Consider the following 23807-nt stretch of genomic DNA (forward strand, 5'->3'; position numbering starts at 1 on the left):
CAGACGAACCAACATGGCTCAAATTCGTCACCACTCTGACCCTAAACCACTCGAACACAACAATTCAGTACCATAGAAGTAGTTTGGTGACACAATGTGGATGATACAAAATTTAACAATATTTTCCAGGTATTAACTTTATGGATACAAACTGGTAATAGCTTTTTTTATAATAACATAACAACCTCATGGATATCTCTTCAACAAATTTTCTGTGAGTATTTTTGGATTTCAAATTTCTAAAGGATTCGTTTTCAAAGTATATAGACTGCAGTATTTTGCAACTGGTTTTTATTTTATTTTTTGCTTTTAGTCAGGTTTTTTAATTTCTACATTGGTAGCTAAACAGAAAAACAAAAATTTTTAAAAGAAGTTGAAAATCATCCATTTTCAGCGTCCCTCTTGCAGATTTTTCTCAGATTTGGTGCGATAGTAACTGTTTTCTTTTTATACTTTGATGGCGGTATCTACTGGACGCCCTATTCCACCGAGAGGCATATAAGTACTAATTTTTAACAGTCTGAAAGACTAGAGAGAGAGAGGACACAACTTTGAGAAAAATACTAAAATTTTGGGAAGTCTGAAATGCAAGGAGAAAGTGCAATATTATAAGAATAAGCGTAAAATATCGGTTTCTCAGGGAAAAGGGGCCCAAAGCCCTCTTCTTGTATATATGTGTCCAAACAACATGTGAGTTATTCAAGTAAATACCGAGGAATACATATAAATCATGGTTTAATATACAATATACATCATAATTAATGCAATAGTGCTAATTTAAGCTGAACCTTCATTTAATATTTTCAGGGAAAGTGCCAAAAGAACCAACAGAAACCAAAAAGCCAAAAGAAATACTACCAACATGACTTCTAACTAACCAGAGATCAAGAAAGATGGATCATGTATATATACAATTTTCATATGGCCCGTGAATAATCACGAGCCGGAAAGGGTTTATCATTGTTGTATATGCGAATCAAACAGTTCGTGGTAACGAACTGTAGTAAGGAGCGACCCGGCTCAATAGTAACCAAAACTTTAAAAAATGGAATTTTGATACCATTAGCTACATCAAAAGAATCGCATTTTAATGCTGGTTTTAAATATATAAGTTTCATCAAGTTTAGTCTTACCCATCAAAAGTTACGAGCCTGAGAAAATTTGCGTTATTTTAGAAAATAGGGGGAAACGCCCCCTAAAAGTCATAGAATCTTAACGAAAATCACACCATCAGATTCAGCGTATCAGAGAACCCTACTGTAGAAGTTTCGAGCTCCTATCTACAAAAATGTGGAATTTTGCATTTTTTGCCAGAAGGCAGATCACGGATGCGTGTTTATTTGTTTTTTTTTTTTTTTTTTTTTTTTTTTTCCCAGGGGTGATCGTATCGACCCAGTTGTCCTAGAATGTTGCAAGAGGGCTCATTCTAACGGAAATAAAAAGTTCTAGTGCCCTTTTTAAGTGACCAAAAAAATTGGAGGGCACCTAGGCCCCCTCCCACGCTAATTATTTTCCCAAAGTCAACGGATCAAAATTCTGAGATAGCCATTTTATTCAGCGTAGTCGAAAAACCTTATAACTATGTCTTTGGGGACGACTTACTCCCCCACAGTCCCCGTGGGAGGGGCAACAAGTTACAAACTTTGACCTGTGCTTACATATAGTAATGGTTATTGGGAAGTATACAGGCGTTTTCAGGAGGATTTTTTTGGTTTGGGGGAGGGGTTGAGAAGAGGGGGATATGCTAGGGGAACTTTCCTTCGAGAATTTGTAATGGGAGAAGAAAATTTCCATGAAGGGAGAGCAGGATTTACTAGCATTATTTAAAAAAAAACAATTAAAAAATAAAAGTGAAAAAGCTTTTTCAGCTGGAAGTAAGGAACAGCAATAAAACTTAAAACAAACAGAAATTATTACCCATATGAGGGGCTCACCTCCTTCTAATACCTCGCTCTTTACGCTAAAGTATTTTCGGTAATTTCAACTACTTATTCTACGGCTTTTGTGATTCAGGGGGTCATTCTTAATGAATTGGGATAAAATTTAAGCTTTAGTGTAAAGAGCGAGGTACTGACGATGGGGCGAATCCCCTCATATATGTAATAAAAACATGAGAATACAAAAGTTCTTTACGTAAGCTAATTTATAAGTTACGTAAATCTTTTACCAATAAAAAGATTCGTAAAAAATTAAAAGTTCTAGTTGCCTTTTTAATTTACCAAAAAATCGGGGGGCAACTAGGCTTCGTCCCCCGCTCTTTTTTTCTCAAAATCATTCGATCAAAATTATGAGAAAGCCATTGAGCCAAAAAAAAAAAAATGCAAATTTCGTTTTGATTATTCCTCTGCGGAGAGCCAAAATCAAAACATGCATTGATTCAAAAACGTTCAGAAATTAAATAAAAAAAACAAGTTTTTTCAACTGAAAGTAAGGAGTGACATCAAAACTTAAAACGCACAGAAATTACTTCGTATATGAAAGAGGCTGCTTCCTCATCAACGCCCCGCTCTTTACGCTAAAGTTTTTTACTGTTTTAGAAAGAAGAATTGAGAGAAAGAGTCAAACTTTAGCGTAAAGAGCGAGGCGTTGATGAGGAAGCAGCCTCTTTCATATACGAAGTAATTTCTGTGCGTTTTAAGTTTTGATGTCACTCCTTACTTTCAGTTGAAAAAACTTGTTTTTTTTATTTAATCTAAAGAAGGGATTCCAGATGAAAGGGGTACTGAAACAGTGCCCGTTTTTGTAAAGGATATAAAGACTGATTATAAAATAAGATTAATATACCAACTTCAATGAAATCAAACGTGGGTTGTAAAGTTCTTAATACATCTTAATTTTGGATCCAATAAACTCAAAACTCCTCAAAATAGCAATTTTGATAGCAAGACAATACTCTTTGTGAAATATGTACGGTTTATTTAGGCCATTTAAACTGCAATCTTAATGATTCCTTAATCATTGGCTTTTAATTATTTAGAGCCGCGTCCTAAATAATCCATGAACGATCATGAGTGATTGGAAGGGTGGTGATTGGAGGGACTGTTGGTTCAAGGACTTTAGTCATGGCCCTCGAAGAATGGCAATGGAAGAAAATCTTTCCATGACTCTGACTTCAGCAAGGTGTAAAAAGTTCAGCTTTTGTGAAATTAAATAAAAAACACAAGTTTTTTTTAACTGAAAGTAAGGAGCGACATTAAAACTTAAAACGAACAGAAATTACTTCCTATATGAAAGGTGCTGCTCCCTCCTCAACACCCCGCTTTTTACGCTAAAGTTTGACTCTTTCGCTCGACTCTACTTTTTAAAACAGTAACACAAACTTTAGCGTAAAGAGCGGGGCGTTGAGGAGGGAGCAGCCCCTTTCATAAACGAAGTAATTTCTGTTCGTTTTAAGTTTTAATGTCGCTCCTTACTTTCAGTTTAAAAAAATTGTTTTTTTATTTAATTTCTGAACGTTTTTGAATTAATGCATGTTTTGATTTTGGTTCTCTGCACATGAATAATTAAAACGAAATTTGAATATTTATTTTTTTCGGTAGATGGTTTTCTCATAGTTTTGATCGAATGATTTTGAGAAAAAAGGAGCGGGGGAAAAGGCCTAGTTGCCCTCCAGTTTTTCGATTACTTAAAAAGGCAACTAGAATTTTTAATTTTTTTATGAACGTTTTATTAGTAAAAAATATACGTAACTTTCAAATTAACTTACGTAACGAGCTTCTATATTCGTATATTTCTATTATGTATATGAGAGGGTTTGCCCCCTCGTTAATACATCGTTATTTACATAAAGCTTTAATTTTGTCCTAGTTATTTAAAAATGACCCTGAATAACGAAGGCTGTAGAATATATAGTTGAAATTACTAAAAATACTTTGGCGTAAAGAGCGAGGTATTTAGGAGGAGATGAGCCCCCATACGCGTAATAATCTCTGTTCGTTTTGAGTTTAAATGCTTGTTCTTACTTTCAGTCGATAAAACTTTTTCATATTTATTATTTCATTGCTTTTTAAAAATAATGCTAGAAAATCCTGCGCCCCTTTCATGGACTTTCTCTTCTCCCATGAAAAATTCTCCCAAGGGAGGATCCTCCCACGTAGCCCCCTTCCCTTAACACCCCCCCAACCAAAAAGACTGAAAAGGTCTGTACACTTCCCAATAACCATTACTGTATGTAAACATTGGTCAAAGTTTGTAACTTGCAGCCCCTCCCCGGGGACCGTGGGGGAGTAAGTCAGCCCCAAAGACATAGTTATTATGTTTTTCGACTATGCTGAACAAAATGGTTATCTCAAAATTTTGATCCGTTGACGTTGGGAAAAAATGAGTGTTGGAGGGGGCCTAGGTGCCCTCCAATTTTTTGGTTACTTAAAAAGGGCACTTTAACTTTTAATTTCCGTTAGAATGAGCCCTCTCGCGACATTCTAGGACCACTTGGTTGATATGATCATCCATGGAAAAAAAAAGAAAAACAAACAAACAAACAAATAAACACGCACCCGTGATCGGTCTTCTTGCAAAAAATGCTAAGTTCCACATTTTTGTACATAGGAGCTTGAAACGTCTTCTATGGGGTTCTCTGATACGCTGAATGCGATGGTGTGATTTTTGTTAAGATCATATAACTTTTAGGAGGTGTTTTCCCCTATTTTCCAAAACAAGGTAAATTTTCTCAGGCTCGTAACTTTTGATAAGTAAGACTAAAATTGATAAAACTTATATATTTAAATCAGCATAAAAATCCAATTCTTTTGATGTATCTATTAGTATCAAAATTCCGTTTTTAAGAGTTTCGTTTACTATTGAGCCGGGTCGCTCCTTACTACAGTTTGCTACCACGAACTGTTTGATATATTCAATTCAATTTATTCGGATAAAACTAAAATATAACACCAATAATAATAAAGATCCTGTAAGCGAACTTGTTGAGGACCATAACCACAAAAAATTGAAAATGAAGAAGAGAGAAAAAAAAGAAAAGAGAAAACATGGGTAACTAAAGCAAATTGAATAGGAATTTAGAGAGTTATAATATCCAAATTTTAGTACATTGTTATACAGCGTGCGGAAACTTGTGGATAGCTCGACACTGGAGGGTATTATCAGATTTGTAATTAGCAAGCTCAGAAATTCTAAAATACCATTTTTGGTGGAAATAAACAAAAAAAGAGGGATCTGAAGAGTGCACTGGCCCGAGATTAAATTGTTTCTATGACCCCTCAGTTATACATGGACTTCTTAAAGAATTTAGAGCCCTCATCCCTGAGATGTCACGCGTCGAGCCGTTATTAGACGCCTATCTTCTTTACCTTCGGTTGTTCGGATTTTAATTGCAGTCTTGAGGCCGAGTGGGTTGGTGCGCTGGATTCGGGATCCCTTGTCTGAGAGGACGCGGGTTCGAATCCCAGTGTACCCAATTCTTCAGTTTGGGACGGGGGTCAGTGGCGAGACTCTGTAAGCTTAGCCAGAGTCGACCCAGCTCTAAATGGGTACCTGGAGAAATCTGGGGAAGGTAAACAGGAAGGGTGTGCGAAAGCACAGGATGGCTGGCCCCCAACCCCCCATTGCACTTCCTGGCTGAAGGGCCAAGAAACGGAGATCAGCACCGCCGGTACGGACTGTAAAGTCTAATGCCGTATCCTTTACCTTTTTTTTTACCTTGAAAATTCGGTTTGATGTGGGGATGCAGGAACGCCTGGAGGGCGTCGAAAGGCGTCAGGCTGCTTTCTGATTGATAAAAGCCCTGTAAAATGGGTTTTATGAATTCAATTGGCGATTGTATAAACTGTTTTCCAAGTTTTTAAGTTTTCTATCTATATGGCTAGGTCAGAGGGGAAAATACATGGAAGATATATTGCTGTTTATTAAGTCAATTCTATTATGCTGAATAAGAAATGAAGCTACGAAGTCTCATTTAATGCGGAACGTTTATAGTCTTGGGCTCTTTCTCACGGTACTACGCGGATCCTCTCACGCCTGGAGACACTTTTGGACAGTTCAACCTTTCTAATTTAAATAGCTCTCTTGGAATTTTGATCGCCCCCAGGCTGACCTTCGACCTATTTTCAGCAAGAATTGTGGATAGAATAAGGAAAAGTAAAATAAAAGTAAAACTTATTAAGGCACAAGGTGTTTAGTAACGGTTGAAAAAGTTTGAAAATTAGTAGTGAAACTAATATTGGAATACTAGAAGACTTAGTATTGACATTTCGGTCAATTTGGAAGATTGAGGAAGCTATGCTATTGTTTTACAAATGAACTATGAGGATAGTTTTAGGTTATCATTTGAATGACCGAGTGTCAAGTAACGTGAATTACCAGATTCAATTTAAATACCTTGAGCTATGATAAAAGGAAGGTTAACATGGTTTATGTTACGCTTCCGGATAAAAGATGATGACTGCCAAAAAGTATGCTTCGATAATGTAGGCCTACCTGGAGCAAAAAAAAACCACCACGTCTTTGAATGGGTTGGAAAGAGGTCATAAAAATATTTAAAGCTAGTTGGACCTTCACAGGATAGAGTAAACAGTGGAGCTCGGAAATGAGCAGGGTCAAGGAAAAGCTTGCGCAGCTGTGTTGGCCAAAGTGGGCTTGACGCTAAAAAGAATTCTCACAAGTATTAGTAGCAATACATTATCCTCGAATTTTTGAAGTAACTACATTTCAAAGCCAAATTTGAAAACTGCCATTACTGTGGCTTCTAGTGTACAAATCTTATTTCCGACATATACCATCCTATTCTTCCATAAATGTTGAACCTACAGGAAAACTCTCTGCGTCTTGGTTATTAAAATTGAAAAGAAAATATTTGTGAATTACTTTTTCCACCATGAATTTCGAAATTCTCAAATTCCAAAAACCTGAAACCTCAAAACTTTCAAAAATAATCTATTGGCTTAAACTTTTATCGAGGACAATACACCATTTATCATGAATCTCTAGGAACGTTTACCTAACCAAATTAATATGTTGATCACTGATGCACTTTACTCTATTCTTTAAGACGGCTTTAGACTAGAGAAACAAGTCCACGATACCTCCAACTAGCTGGACGCATCGTTGTAACTATAAGGTTTTAAACACTTGACAGTGAAACTCCAGACTCTGAGAGGGATTTGATTATGTTTTACTATGAATACTTTTCCCCCACGCAGGAGTTTTTCCGAATAAAAAACTTTAAATGAATGTCAATCAAAACGGAAACGGGGTCTGATGCGAGAATTCCCTTTAAGAATTTAAAGACATTTCGGCACGGTATGATGATCCATAATTTATTTGAATCGTTATGCAGTTGCTGTGTCCATTTTTTTTAGAAACCTTTCCAAGCCTTTGAATGACAAAAGTTCACTTAGAGTGCTCTATATTATTAACTATATTGAGTCATCTTAGCTCTTTTCATACATCAAGACTCATATGTCATGTGTTTGACAATTCTCTCTAATCAGCAAACTAGACTAACTGTGCAGAAAACATGTTCGAAGCATTTTGCTGAAATACATCTAGGAATTTTTCTTATGGCAGTCACGACATACAAGTCAGAAAGGTCATTTTTTAATGGTCCATACTCTCCTCAGAGAAGTACTTAGGTTACCTTGATGTGTTCCTATATACAATCTACAGATATTACAAAAGTAGTATTTTATTTGTGTTATTTTCTGTTTTACTTTATATTCAACGATTGTTCGATTTATCCTTTTTTTTGTGACTGCTAACTGGACATCAGCCTTAAGGACTTTGTCTCGTTATGATTTTTCTTAACGAAAACCAATAGGACTAACTAATAAGAGCGAGAAAAAAAAAAAACTTACTACTTCCCAATGCTTCCCTATAGGTCTTTCTGCGCTGGGTTTCTTTTCGGATCCTTCTGTACTTCTTATTGTAGGATCATTCATTCTAAAAGAAATTAAGATAAATAGGTTGTCAGCGTTTTTCATTTTCAATGGACAATGCATCGAATATCTAAGAACATTAACTTGTCTTAGAAGTGTTAGTAAATTGAGTTGCCTATGGAATTAGGGCTCATTCCTGGACATGCTCCGTCAATCAATTACCAGCTAAGAATTATTTCCGGATAAATGAATAAGCCTTGGTCGCTATACAGAGGGAAACTTATAAGCGCTTCATTAGGACATTCTTTTTAACGACTATCAAGAAATAGACTCATTTTCAAGCCGAATGCAAGCGTACAGGAAAACTAGTAATCTTTTCAAGGACATATATGGCTTAACTCACTAAAATTTCTTTAAATAACATAAATTAAAATATTTAAGTTTGAGAGAATCATTCTCATCAAGAGACGTATTCGATTCACTTCTCGAATTTTATAAAAGAGTTGGTCCTTTTTAAACTCCATAGAAAAAAAAAACAACTAAAGGTTATAACTGCAGATCAATATTTTTTTTGTCCTGGCTAAATGAGAACAAACTTTTCAAGAGTTGTTTTATTATTAGTTTTGATTATTTGAATAGTCAGTTCTAATGGAATATACAATATCCTTTTTTTGACTCTATATTGTTTTTGTGAAAAAAAAAAACAAGCTAAAACACTGTAACCTATTACTATTTCATTATAGTATATTCACTCGCATTCTCGATTCTTATTCCAATTGCTAATATATGACGGAAACCAAAGCAACTAAACCTTGCTGCACGAGCTAAATCCCCGTTGAACATTTATGTTATTTCTTAATTTTGCCATCTTACAAAGAGACAATTCGCTATTCCTCCGTCGCAAAAACCCTTTCATATGTCTTTGGTCTGGAGGCTATTTTGTGAGCACTCAAGGAGCAAGATGCAAGGCTGAAAATTTAATGAAATTTTGTCTGCTGTACCCCGGAGTATGACATATCATCGCATCTATATATATCTATATATATATATATAAATAATAGCTGTTGGGGTGGCGCTTCGCGCCACCCCAACACCTAGTTGGTGGGGGCTCTTGGCGCCCCCCAAGCCCCCCTCGCGCGTAAGTCTTTACGCGCCATTGTAGTTGTGTCCCTGTGTCCCACCTGTGAATATAGAAAGATATATATATATATATATATATATATATATATATATATATATATATATATATATATATATATATATATATATATATATATATATACGTTTTTAACTACGTAAAACTTGCGAATATACAACATTCTTCGATGTCCCATTGTCTGTGCATATAAATAGATTGTCAGGTTTACCGACTCTTGAACATGCAACATAAAATTATCCATGGGAAAAACAATCCGTATTCAGATCTATACCTGATTATTCTAATGATTGCCCTTGAGCTTTGTTGATGGTGATTGCTAATCGAACATTCCCTGTGTCCCCGTCGTCATTTATATATCCCCCTTTGTCCCCGGCATTCCCCTTGTAGCTGTGTCCCTATGTCCCGGTCGTCATTTATATTCCCAGTATCCCGGTCGTCATTTGTGTCCCAGTCTGTAATTTCTCTTTGAGCGTCCCAGTCGTCATTTGTATTCCCTGTTGTCCCGGCGTCCCGGTCGTCAATTGTGTCCCGGTCTGTAATTTATCTTTGAGTGTCCCGGTCGTCATTTATATCTCCCGGTCGTTATTTGCTTCCCAGTGTCCCAGTCTGTAATTTCTCTTTGAGTGTCCCGGTCGTCATTCATATTCCCTGTGTCCCGGTTTTTAGTTTTCTTTTTCTCCTTTATTTTTCAGTTTTTTTCCTTTTTTTAGTGTTTTTTTTCTGTTTTCAGTTTTTAGTTTTTTAGTTTTTTTATTAGTTTTTTTTTCTTTTTAGTTTTTTTTTGTAGTTTTAGCCTTTTTTTATTTTTTTTAGTTTTTTTCTTTTTTAGTTTTTAGTTTTTTAACTTTTTTTTTAGTTTTTTAGCTTTTTTATTTTTTTCTTCTTTTGTATTAATGCTAAAGCCAAGGTTCGAACCTGGAACCTCTCGGACCTGGAACCTGGAACATAACGCTTTATCAACTCAGCTACTTCGGCTTGAATACATTCGTTTTTGAATTGGTATATGATGAAATAATTCAGACGTCATATAATGACGTCACTCGACAGACAGACAACTTATTTTTATATATATGATATACTAGCTGTTGGGGTGGCGCTTCGCGCCCCCCCAAGCCCCCCCGCACGCGTAAGTCGTTACGCGCCATTGTAGTTGTGTCCCTGTGTCCCACCTGTGAACATAGAAAGATATATATATATATATATATATATATATATATATATATATATATATATATATATATATAGCTGTTGGGGTGGCGCTTCGCGCCACCCCAACACCTAGTTGGTGGGGCGCTTCGCGCCCCCCCAAGCCCCCCCGCGCGCGTAAGTCGTTACGCACCATATTAGTTATGTGCCATTGTAGTTGTGTCCCTGTGTCCCACCTGTGAATATAGATGGATTTATATATGTGTTTCAAACTACGTAATAATTGCGAATAAACAACATTCTTGGCTTTCCCATTGTCTGTGCATATACAAAGCCGTATGTACTAATAATGACGTCATATGCAAACGCTCTTTTTACAAACAAACAAACATGCATCCACACAACTCGTTTTTATATAGATAGATAGATAGATAGATACAATACAAATGAACTGCGTAAAACTTGCGAATATACAACATTCTTCGCTATCCAATTGTCGCTGCATATAAATACATTGTCAGGTTTACCGACCCTCGAACATGCAACGTACAATTGTCCATGGGAAAAACAATCAGTATTAAGATCTATACCACATTTTTCTAATCATTGACCTTGAGCTTTGTTAATGGTGATTGCAAATACTAATCAAATTGGGAATTGCAATCTTTTAAATTGAAAAAGCAGATCCGTTGGAATCATGGGAATGCGAGGAATAAGAACAGCCTCATCCTCATAAGGCCCTGTCAAGATTGTGGCCTCTATTAGGTTTTCCATTGTTTTTTTTTTACGGCAAGTCGCGTGCCATTGCAAAGCTTTGGTGGGTTGATATTTCTTAAAAGTATTATTGGTACGCCTATTTTTAGTTGTAGCACGTGTGGTGGAAACCCTGAAGGATCTATGGAATTTAAAAATTCAGATGGATAATTAACCGCTTCATTCGGTTCCAAAACTGTGTCGACTGACTTGTAAAGGACTGCCTGGTCTCGAATCTTGGTCAAAACAATATTGTTGATTTCGTGGACGTCTATATTTTTGGGTGCGAGAATCGCTCTTTCACTTAGCCATTTATTATTTTTATAATTTTTTAGAATATTCGGAAATACTTTTTCAATCAATTCATTTTTGGACGTCACTAAATTACAGAAATCAGCAGGTAGTTGTATACGTCCTGAAATTGAGTCTACTGTTTGACCAGAGTCATCATTTTGCAATCGGACACGCATATTTGTAATTAATTTTTAATATTTTTACGTGTGCCCATAAATTAGAATTTTTTAGGCAAGCATTCATTTCGTCTGCAGGAGTTAAACTACGTAAAAATTGCGAATATACAACATTCTTGGCTTTCCCATTGTCTCTGCATATACAAAGCCGTATGTACTAATAATGACATCATATGCAAACGCTCTTTTTACAAACAAACAAACATGCATACACACAACTCGTTTTTATATAGATAGATAGATAGATAGATACAATACAAATTAACTGCGTAAAACTTGCGAATATACAACATTCTTCGCTGTCCAATTGTCGCTGCATATAAATAGATTGTCAGGTTTACCGACCCTCGAACATGCAACGTACAATTGTCCATGGGAAAAACAATCAGTATTAAGATCTATACCACATTTTTCTAATGATTGACCTTGAGCTTTGTTAATGGTGATTGCAAATACTAATCGAATTGGGAATTGCAATATTTTAAATTGAAAAGGCAGATCCGTTGGAATCATGGGAATGCGAGGAATAAGAACAGCCTCACCCTCAAAAGGCCCTGTCAAGATTGTGGCCTCTATTAGGTTTTCCATTGTTTTTTTTTACGGCAAGTCGAATGCCATTGCAAAGCTTTGGTGGGTTTATATTTCTTAAAAGTATTATTGGTACGCCTATTTTTAGTTGTAGCACGTGTGGTGGAAACCCTGAAAGATCTATGGAATTTAAAAATTCAGATGGATAATTAACCGCTTCATTTGGTTCCAAAACTGTGTCGACTGACTTGTAAAGGACTGCCTGGTCTCGAATCTTGGTCAAAACAATATTGTTGATTTCGTGGACGTCTATATTTTTGGGTGCGAGAATCGCTCTTTCACTTAGCCATTTATTATTTTTATAATTTTTTAGAATATTCGGAAATATTTTTTCAATCAATTCATTTTTGGACGTCACTAAATTACAGAAATCAGCAGGTAGTTGTATACGTCCTGAAATTGAGTCTACTGGGAGCTTTCCGTTTCCAATTGTCAGCAATTGATCTGAAAATGTTTGACCAGAGTCATCGTTTTGCAATCGGACACGCATATTTGTAGTTAATTTTAATATTTTTACGTGTGCCCATAAATTAGAATTTTTCAGGCAAGCATTCATTCGTCTTCAATGGCTCTGGTGGTGCAGCCAATAGAGGAAGTTTAACTTTTCCTGAGGCGCAACACATTCCCATTGTTTCACCATTGAATTTCAAGGCCTTGCAATAGGGACAAATTTCAGACATTGTCCCGATTTGAACACATCTACTCAAGCTATAATCATCGACTGGGTTGTACCTGAATGCCAAGCGATAACTTTCAGGTTGCTCTGATTCCTCGGCACGCTTTCTTTTCTTACTTTCTCTATCAGCAGCAAGCCTGATTTCTTGCTGTTCTTGTGATTCCTCGGCACGCTTTCTTTTCTTACTTTCTCTATCAGCAGCAAGCCTGATTTCTTGCTGTTCTTGTAATTCCTCGGCACACCTTCTTTTTTCACTTTCTCTTTTAGCAGCAAGTCTGCTTTCGCGTTGCTCTGGTAGTTCCTCGGCACGCTTTCTGTTCTTTTTTTCTCTATCAGCCTCAAGCCTGTTTCCTTGCTGTTCTTTTGATTCCTCGGCACGCTTTCTGTTCTTTCTTTCTCTATCAGCCTCAAGCCTGTTTCCTTGCTGTTCTTTTGATTCCTCGGCACGCTTTCTGTTCTTTCTTTCTCTATCAGCCTCAAGCCTGTTTCCTTGCTGTTCTTTTGATTCCTCGGCACGCTTTCTTTTCTGACTTTCTCTATCAGCAGCCAGTTTTTTGGCATAAACTCTTTGAGCATCTTCATCGGCTTTTGCCATGGTAAGTTCATCAGTCACTGTAAACTTAAACATTAATAGATTTCTACGTGAACATATGTCTTAAATATCTTGAATGACGTCACCGTCAAAGCAAAACAACTAATTTCATGACGTCAGTCAACACAGAAACATGACGTCACCTGATCCACAGACAGACACACAGACAGACAACTTATTTTTAGATAGATATATAGATATATATATATATATATATATATATATATAAATATATATATATATATATATATATATATATATATATATATATATATATATATATATATATACTAGGTGTGTAGGTATGTAGGTATATATATATACCAACACCTAGTTGGTGGGGGCACTTCGCACCCCCCAACCCGCGTAAGTCGTAACGCGCAATATTGCAACAGCCAAGGAAGCTGCTCAAAGAGTCTATGCCAAAAAAGTTGCTGCTGATAGAGAAAGTAAGAAAAGAAAGCGTGCCGAGGAATCACAAGAACAGCAAGAAAACAGGCTTGCGGCTGATAGAGAAAGTAAGAACAGAAAGCGTACCAAAGAGTCACAAGAGCAACGTGAAAACAGGCTTGCGGCTTCAAGAGATAATGCCAGATTAGGAATGTGCAATTTCCGTCAACGAAGGCGTGTCAAGGAACTACCAGAGCAACGCGAAACCAGACTTGCTGCTAAAAGAGAAAGTGAAAAAAGAAGGCGTGCCGAGGAATCACAAGAGCAACGAGAAATGTATTCAAATCGGGACTACGTCTAAAATTTGTCCCTACTGCAAGGCCTTGAAATTTAATGGTGAAACAATGGGCATGTGTTGCGCCTCAGGAAAAGTTAAACTTCCTCAACTGGCTGCACCCCCAGAGCCATTGAAGACTTTGCTTACTGGAACTAAGTCAGAATCTAAGCGTTTTTTATCCAAAATCAGAAAATATAACTCATGTTTCCAAATGACTTCGTTTGGTGCCCAAATCGAAAATCCAGATCAATTTACGCCTACTTTCAAAGTAAAAGGGCAATATCATAGACCAGGGTCTCTTCTACCATTCTCCGGCGAGAATCATAAATTTTTACAATTGTACTTCATCAGTGATAGAAATTCTGAATTGAATGCACGTTGCAAAATTTCTCCCGACGTTGAAAGGACAATCGTTTCCCAATTGCAACATTTTTTCCATGAAAATAATAATTATTTGCGTCTGTTCAAAACAGCAATCGATTTGATGCCTACTGATACGCATAAAACTGTTATTTCTGCTGACAAACCGCCTCCTGGCCAACATGTGCGTAGACACAATGCTCCAACTATCGACGAATTAGCAATCGTTATGGTCGGTGATCAGTTTTTACCTCGAGATATTATTCTTCATAAGCGAAACGCTCAGTTGGTAAGAATTGCTGAAACTCATCGATGCTACGATGCCCTACAATATCCTATCATTTTTTGGGATGGAGCCGACGTCCCGTGTCCCGGTCGTCATTTATATTCCCTGTGTCCCGGTCGTCATTTGTATCCCGGTGTCCCGGTCTGTATATACATTCGTTTTTGAAATGGTATATGATGAAATAAATTTTTGTATTTTTCCCCTTTTTTTCTTTTTAGTTTTTTTTTTATTTTAATTTTTTTTAGTTTTGTTTTTCTCCTTTATTTTTCCTTTTTATTTTTTTTTCTTTTTTAGTTTTTTTTTAGTTTTTTAGCTTTTTTATTTTTTTTTTATTAGTTTTTAGTTTTTTTTCTTTTTTGTTTTTTTGTAGTTTTTACTTTTTTTTAGTTTTTTTACTTATGTCCTGGTCGTCATTTATACTCCCTGTGTCCCGGTCGTCATTTGTGTCCCGGTGCTTTGTTGATGTTGATTGCTAATCAAACATTCTTTGTGTCCCGATCGCTTACTCTTTGAGTGTCCCGGTTGTCATTTATATTCCCTATGCGCCAGTGTCCCGTTCATCATTTGTGTCCCGATCTGTAATTTCGTCAGTCGAAAACATGACGTCAGTCGACACACAAACATGAGGTCACTCGACAGACACACACACACAGACAACTTATTTATTCTATCTTATATATATAAAAATAAGTTGTCTGTCTGTGTGTCTGTCTGTGGATCAGGTGACGTCATATTTCTGTGTTGACTGACGTCATGAAATTAGTTGTCGTCATTTTTGCTTTGACGGTGACGTCATTCAAGATATTTAAGACATATGTTCACGTAGAAATCTATTAATGTTTAAGTTTAAAATGACTGATGAACTTACAATGGCAAAAGCCGATGAAGATGCTCAAAGAGTCTATGCCAAAAACTTGCTGCTGATAGAGAAAGTCAGAAAAGAAAGCGTGCCGAGGAATCAAAAGAACAGCAAGGAAACAGGCTTGAGGCTGATAGAGAAAGAAAGAACAGAAAGCATGCCGAGGAATCAAAAGAACAGCAAGGAAACAGGCTTGAGGCTAAAGAACGCAAAACCGCGCAGTAAGATGAAGATCCACCTGGACAGCGAGAGTCAAAACATATCAAAGATGAAAATGATAGCGATGATGATTGGGTTTGGGATCTTGACTTGGATAAGGTCATCAATCGCTACCAGATTTTAGTTAAAAAAACAAAGGTTCGGCGATATGTATTTCATAGTGAAGCTGAAAAATAAAGAAGAAAAAGAAAACTGAAAAAAGAAAAAATGTAAAAAACTAAAAAATACTAAAAAGAAAAAACACTCAAAGAGAAATTACAGACCGGGACACAAATGACGACCGGGACAGAGGGAATATAAATAACGACAGGGACACTCAAGGAGAAATTACAGACTGGGATACCGGGACACAGGCAATATAAATAACGACCAGGACAACAATGGCAACACCCGAGGAAGCTGCTAAAAACGAATGTGTTCACGCCGAAGTAGCTGAGTTGGTAAAGCGTTATGTTTCAGGTTCTAGGTCCGAGAGGCTCCAGGTTTGAACCTTGGCTTTAGCATTATTACAAAAGAAGAAAAAAACTAAAAAAGGTAAAAACTACAAAAAAACTAAAAAGAAAATATATATATATATATTTAAATATATCATCTTTTCCACAAAAATAATAATTTAGTGCTTCTGCTTAAAAACAGCAATCGAATTGATGCCTCCTGATACGCAACTATCAACAAAGTGGCAATCGTTGTGGTCGGTGATCAGTTCTTACCTCGAGATAATATTCTTTATAGGCGAAACAATCAGTTGACAAGAATTGCTTAAACTCATCGATGCTACGATGCCCTACAATATCCTGACGAATATAAATGACGCCCGGGACACTCAAATAGAAATCACAGACTGGGACACCGGGACACAAATGACGACGGGGACACAGGGAATATAAATGACGACCCGGACACAGGGACACAACTACAACGGGGACGCCGGGGGGATATATAAATGACGACGGCAACAAAGGAAATGGTCGATTAGCAATCACCATCAACAAAGCTCAAGGGCAATCAATAGAATCATGAGGTATAGATCTGAATACGGATTGTTTTCCCATGGACCATTATGCGTTGCATGTTCAAGAGTCGGTAAACCTGACAATCTATTTATATGCACAGACGATGGGACAGCAAAGAATGTTGTATATTCGCAAGTTTTACGTAGTTAAAAACATATATATATATATATATATATATATATATATATATATATATATATATATATATATATATATATATATATATATATATATATATATATATATATATATATATATATATATATATATATTTTATAATGTATATATATATACATTATATATATATATAAATATATATATATATATATATATATATATATATATATATATATATATATATATATATATATATATATATTCATAATATTCATATATATATATATATATATATATATATATATATATATATATATATACATATATATATATATATATATATATATATATATATATATATATTCACAGGTGGGACATAGGGACACAACTACAATGGCACGTAACGACTTACGCACGCGGGGGGGCTTGGGGGGGGGGCGCGAAGCGCCCCCACCAACTAGGTGTTGGGCGCCACCCCAACAGCTAGTATATATAAAAAAATAAGTTGTCTGTCTGTGTGTCTGTCTGTCAGGTGACGTCATGTTTCTGTGTCGACTGACGTCATGAAGTTAGTTGTCGTCATTTTTGCTATGACGGTGACGTCATTAAAGATATTTAATCATGAAGTTAGTTGTCGTCATTTTTGCTATGACGGTGACGTCATTAAAGATATTTAAGACATATATGTTCACGTAGAAATATATAAATGTTTAAGTTTAAAATGACTGATGAACTTACAATGGCTTGTCCTTTACAAGTCAGTCGACACAGTTTTGGAACCAAATGAAGCGGTTAATTATCCATCTGAATTTTTAAATTCCATAGATCTTTCGGGGTTTCCACCACACGTGCTACAACTAAAAATAGGCTTACCAATAATACTTTTAAGAAATATCAACCCACCAAAGCTTTGCAATGGCACGCGACTTGCCATAAAAAAACCATGGAACACCTAATAGAGGCCACAATCTTGACAGGGCCTTTTGAGGGTGAGACTGTTCTTATTCCTCGCATACCCATGATTCCAACGAATCTGCCTTTTCAATTTACAAGATTGCAATTCCCAATTCGATTAGCATTTGCAATCACCATTAACAAAGCTCAAGGTCAATCATTAGAAAAATGTGGTATAGATCTTAATACTGATTGTTTTTCCCATGGACAATTGTACGTTGCATGTTCGAGGGTCGGTAAACCTGACAATGTATTTATATTGTATATGCACAGACAATGGGAAAGCCAAGAATGTTGTATATTCGCAAGACTCTGGTCAAACATTTTCAGATCAATTGCTGGCAATTGGAAACGGAAAGCTCCCAGTAGACTCAATTTCAGGAAGTATACAACTACCTGCTGATTTCTGTAATTTAGTGACGTCCAAAAATGAATTGATTGAAAAAGTATTTCCGAATATTCTAAAAAATTATAAAAATAATAAATGGCTAAGTGAAAGAGCGATTCTCGCACCCAAAAATATGGGCGTCCACGAAATCAACAATATTGTTTTGACCAAGATTCGAGACCAGGCAGTCCTTTACAAGTCAGTCGACACAGTTTTGGAACCAAATGAAGCGGTTAATTATCCATCTGAATTTTTAAATACCATAGATCATTCAGGGTTTCCACCACACGTGCTACAAAAAAAAATAGGCGTACCAATAATACTTTTAAGAAATATCAACCCACCAAAGCTTTGCAATGGCACGCAACTTGCCGTAAAAAAAAACAATGGAAAACCTAATAGAGGCCACAATCTTGACAGGGCCTTTTGAGGGTGAGGCTGTTCTTATTCCTCGCATTCCCATGATTCCAACGGATCTGCCTTTTCAATTTAAAATATTGCAATTCCCAATTCGATTAGCATTTGCAATCACCATTAACAAAGCTCAAGGTCAATCATTAGAAAAATGTGGTATAGATCTTAATACTGATTGTTTTTCCCATGGACAATTGTACGTTGCATGTTCGAGGGTCGGTAAACCTGACAATCTATTTATATGCAGCGACAATTGGACAGCGAAGAATGTTGTATATTTGCAAGTTTTACGCAGTTAATTTGTATTGTATCTATCTATCTATCTATCTATATAAAAACGAGTTGTGTGTATGCATGTTTGTTTGTTTGTAAAAAGAGCGTTTGCATATGACGTCATTATTAGTACATACGGCTTTGTATATGCACAGACAATGGGAAAGCCAAGAATGTTGTATATTCGCAATTTTTACGTAGTTTGAAACACATATATAAATATATCTATATTCACAGGTGGGACACAGGGACACAACTACAATGGCGCGTAACTAATATGGCGCGTAACGACTTACGCGTGCGGGGGGGGCTAGGGGGGGGGGGGTCGCGAAGCGCCCCACCAACTAGGTGTTGGGGTGGCGCGAAGCACCCTCCCCAACAGCTAGTTAGTAGTAAAAATAAGTTGTCTGTCCGATACGCCAGATTATATCTTATCTATATATAAAAGAAAACAAACTAGAATGTAAAAACTGGAAATTGCATAAATATTTCGAAATATTTTGACAATAGATTAAAGTAATTCGAAAAAAGAAAAATGGTAAAAAACTAAAAAAAAACTAAAAAGAAAAAAATAAAAAAAATAAATAAAAAAAAAGAAAAAAAACCTAAAAAGAAAAACGTAAAAAAGATAAAAAACTAAAAAGAAAAAAAAGGAAATAAAGCTAAAAAACTAAAAAAAAAGAAAAAAACTAAAAAAAAATTGGGAATTGCACAAATATTTCAATATATTTTGACAATAGATTAAAGTAATTCGAAAACCTTAAAACAGATACCCAAAATTTGAGGTTTAATATAAATTGTTGGAGCTTAGCATGCTTGGCACGTAAAGATTTTTCCAAGTGTCAATGTTAATCCGGATCAATTTATGCCTACTTTCAAAGTAAAAGGGCAAATTTACCATAAAGCAGGGTCCCTTCTACCATTCTCAGGCGAGAATCATAAATTTTTACAATTGTACTTCATCTGTGGTAGAAATTCTGAATTGAATGCACGTTGCGACATTTCTCAAAACGTTGCAAGGACAATCGTTTCCCAATTGCAACATCTTTTCCACGAAAATAATATTTTAGTGCGTCTGTTCAATACAGCCATCGATTTGATGCCTACTGACACACATAAAATTGTTATTTCCGCTGACAAAACGCCTCCTGGCCAACATATGCGTAGATACAATGCTCCAACTATCGACGAAGTGGCAATCGTTATGGTCAGTGATCAGTTTTTACCTCGAGATATTATTCTTCATAAGCCAAACACTCAGTTGGTAAGAATTGCTGAAACTCATCGATGCTACGATGCCCTACAATATCCTATCATTTTTTGGGATGGAGCCGACGGCTATCACTTTAATATTAAATTGATGAATCCAGCCACTAACAAAGAGATGAATAAGAAATGCAGTGAAATGCATCATTATTCCTATAGACTAATGATTCGGCAGGATGAAGAGAATTATATTTTAAAATGCCGTCAATTGTTTCACCAATATGTCGTTGATATGTATGCAAAAAATGAATCAGAACGTTTGCTATATATCCACCTGAATCAGACCAAGCTCCGCTCTGAACAATACATTCATTTGCGAGATGCAGTTGTAAATGACGGTAATACCACAAACGTTGGAAGATAACGATTTTACCTTCGTCATATGCTGGCAGTCCCCGTCATATGCATGAATATGCTCAAGATGCTATTGCGTATGTTCGTCTCTATGGTCGTCCAGATTTATTTATTACATTTACATGTAATCAATCTTGGGATTCCCATGGACAATTGTACGTTGCATGTTCGAGGGTCGGTAAACCTGACAATCTATTTATATGCAGCGACAATTGGACAGCGAAGAATGTTGTATATTCGCAAGTTTTACGCAGTTAATTTGTATTGTATCTATCTATCTATCTATCTATATAAAAACGAGATGTGTGTATGCATGTTTGTTTGTTTGTAAAAAGAACGTTTGCATATGACGTCATTATTAGTACATACGGCTTTGTATATGCACAGACAATGGGAAAGCCTAGAATGTTGTATATTCGCAATTTTTACGTAGTTTAACTCCTGCAGACGAAATGAATGCTTGCTTGAAAAATTCTAATTTATGGGCACACGTAAAAATATTAAAATTAACTACAAATATGCGTGTCCGATTGCAAAACGATGACTCTGGTCAAACATTTTCAGATCAATTGCTGGCAATTGGAAACGGAAAGCTCCCAGTAGTGGGAAAGCCAAAAATGTTGTATATTCGCAATTTTTACGTAGTTTGAAACACATATATAAATCTATCTATATTCACAGATGGGAAACAGGGACACAACTACAATGGCGCGTAACTAATATGGCGCGTAACGACTTACGCGCGCGGGGGGTTTGGGGGGCGCGAAGCGCCCCACCAACTAGGTGTTGGGGTGGCACGAAGCGCCACCCCAACAGCTAATATATCTTTTATATATATAAAAATAAGTTGTCTGTCTGTGTGTCTGTCTGTCTGTCAGGTGACGTCATGTTTCTGTGTTGACTGACGTCATCAAATTAGTTGTCGTCATTTTTGCTACGACGGTGACGTCATTCAAGATATTTAAGACATATGTTCACGTAGAAATCTATTAATGTTTAAGTTTAAAATGACTGATGAACTTACAATGGCACAAGCTGATGAAGATGCTCAAAGAGTCTATGCCAAAAAACTTGCTGCTGATAGAGAAAGTTAGAAAAGAAAGCGTGCCGAGGAATCAAAAGAACAGCAAGGAAACAGGCTTGAGGCTGATAGAGAAAGAAAGAACAGAAAGCGTGCCGAGGAATCAAAAGAACAGCAAGGAAACAGGCTTGAGGCTGATAGAGAAAGAAAGAACAGAAAGCGTGCCGAGGAATCAAAAGAACAGCAAGGAAACAGGCTTGAGGCTGATAGAGAAAGAAAGAACAGAAAGCGTGCCGAGGAACTACCAGAGCAACGCGGAAGCAGACTTGCTGCTAAAAGAGAAAGTGAAAAAAGAAGGCGTGCCGAGGAATTACAAGAACAGCAAGAAATCAGGCTTGCTGAAGTCAGGAAGTTAGTTGTCGTCATTTTTGCTATGACGGTGACGTCATTAACTGTATTTAAGAAATTCGTTCACGGAAAAATGTTTAATTGTAAAATGACTGAAGAACCTACAATGGCAACAGCCGAGGAAGCTGCTCAAAGAGTTTATGCCAAAAAACTTGCTACGGATAGAGAAAGTAAGAAAAGAAAGCGTTCCGAGGAATCACAAGAACAGCAAGAAAACAGGCTTGCAGCTGATAGAGAAAGTAAGAAAAGAAAGCGTGCCGGGGAATCACAAGAACAACAAGAAAATAGGCTGGCGGCTAAAGAACGCAAAACCGCGCAGTTAGATGAAAATCCACCTGGACAGCGAGAGTCAAAACATATCAAAACTGAAAATGATAGCGATGATGATTGGGTTGGGGATTTTGACTTGGATAAGGTCATCAATGCCTACCAGATATAAGTTAAAAAAACAAAGGTTCGTCGATATGTACTTCATAGTGACGCTGAAAAATAAAGAAGAAAAAGAAAACTGAAAAAAGAAAAAAGGTAAAAAACTAAAAAAAAAAATAAAAAGAAAAAAACACTCAAAAAGAAATTACAGACCGGGACACAAATGACGACCGAGACAGAGGGAATATAAGCGACGACCGGGAACCTCAAAGAGAAATTACAGACTGGGACACCCGGACACAAATCACGACCGGGACACAGGGAATATAAATGATGACCGGGACACAGGGACACAACTACAACGGGGGCGCCGGGGGCACAGGCGGGATATATAAATGACGACCGGGACACAGGGATTGTTCGAATAGAAATTGCAGACCGGAACACCGGGACAAAAATGACGACCGGGACACCGGGACACGGGGAATATAAATGACGACCGGGACACTCAAAGAGAAATTACAAACTGGGACACCGGGACACAAATGACGACCGGGACACAGGGAATATAAATGACGACCGGGACACAGGGACACATCATTAGAATAATGAGGTATAGATCTGAATACGGATTGTTTTTCCCATGGACAATTATATGTTGCATGTTCAAGAGTCAGTAAACCTGACAATCTATTTATAAGCACAGACAATGGGACAGCGAAGAGTGTTGTATATTCGCATGTTTTACGTAGTTAAAAACATATATTTATATCTATCTCTATTCACAGGTGGGACACAGGGACACAACTACAATGGCGCGTAACTAATATGGCGCGTAACGACTTACGCGCGCGGGGGGGCTTGGGGTTGGCGCGAAGTGCCCCACCTAATAGGTGTTGGGGTGGCGCGAAGCGCCACCCCAACAGCTAGTATATATATACATCTATATATATATAAAAATAAGTTGTCTGTGTGTGGATCTGTGGATCAGGTGACGTCATGTTTGTTCGCATATGACGTCTGAATTATTTCACACTAATACAAAAGAAGAAAAAAACTAAAAAAGGTAAAAACTACAAAAAAAACTAAAAAGAAAAAAAAACTAAAAAAGCTAAAAAACTAAAAAAAACTAAAAAAGGTAAAAATCTAATAACTAAAAAAAACTGAAAAAAATAAAAAAAAGGCAAAAACTACAAAAAAAATAAAAACTAATAAAAAAACTAAAAAAGCTAAAAAACTAAAAAAACTAAAAAAAACTAAAAAAAGGTAAAAAACTAAAAAAAAACTAAAAACTAAAAAAGAAAAAAACTAAAAAAAAGGAAAAAACTGAAAAATAAAAGAGAAAAAGAAAACTAAAAAATATGAATAAATATATATAAAAATAAGTTGTTTGTGGGTTATGTCTGTCTGTCTGTCTGTCGAGTGACGTCGTGTTTGTCAGCATATGACGTCTGAATTATTTCACACTAATACAAAAGAAGAAAAAAAACTAAAAAAGGTAAAAACTACAAAAAAAAAACTAAAAAGAAAAAAAACTAAAAAAGCTAAAAAACTAAAAAAAAACTA

The 23807-nt window shown here is 36.3% G+C and overlaps 1 protein-coding gene across 4 annotated transcripts in view; it reads right to left on the reverse strand.

Moving 5' to 3' along the window:
- Positions 1–23807, reverse strand: part of LOC136032096 (uncharacterized) — a 438713-nt gene that overhangs the window by 229797 nt on the left and 185109 nt on the right. For all 4 annotated transcript variants that reach the window (XM_065712239.1, XM_065712241.1, XM_065712240.1 and 1 more), the window contains exon 8: positions 7809–7893. In XM_065712239.1, coding sequence (XP_065568311.1) covers positions 7809–7893 — 85 coding nt within the window. The remainder of the gene's footprint in view (positions 1–7808; positions 7894–23807) is intronic.

The sequence above is a fragment of the Artemia franciscana genome, chromosome 10 (assembly GCF_032884065.1).
Source record: "Artemia franciscana chromosome 10, ASM3288406v1, whole genome shotgun sequence".
Taxonomy (NCBI): Eukaryota; Metazoa; Arthropoda; class Branchiopoda; order Anostraca; family Artemiidae; genus Artemia; species Artemia franciscana.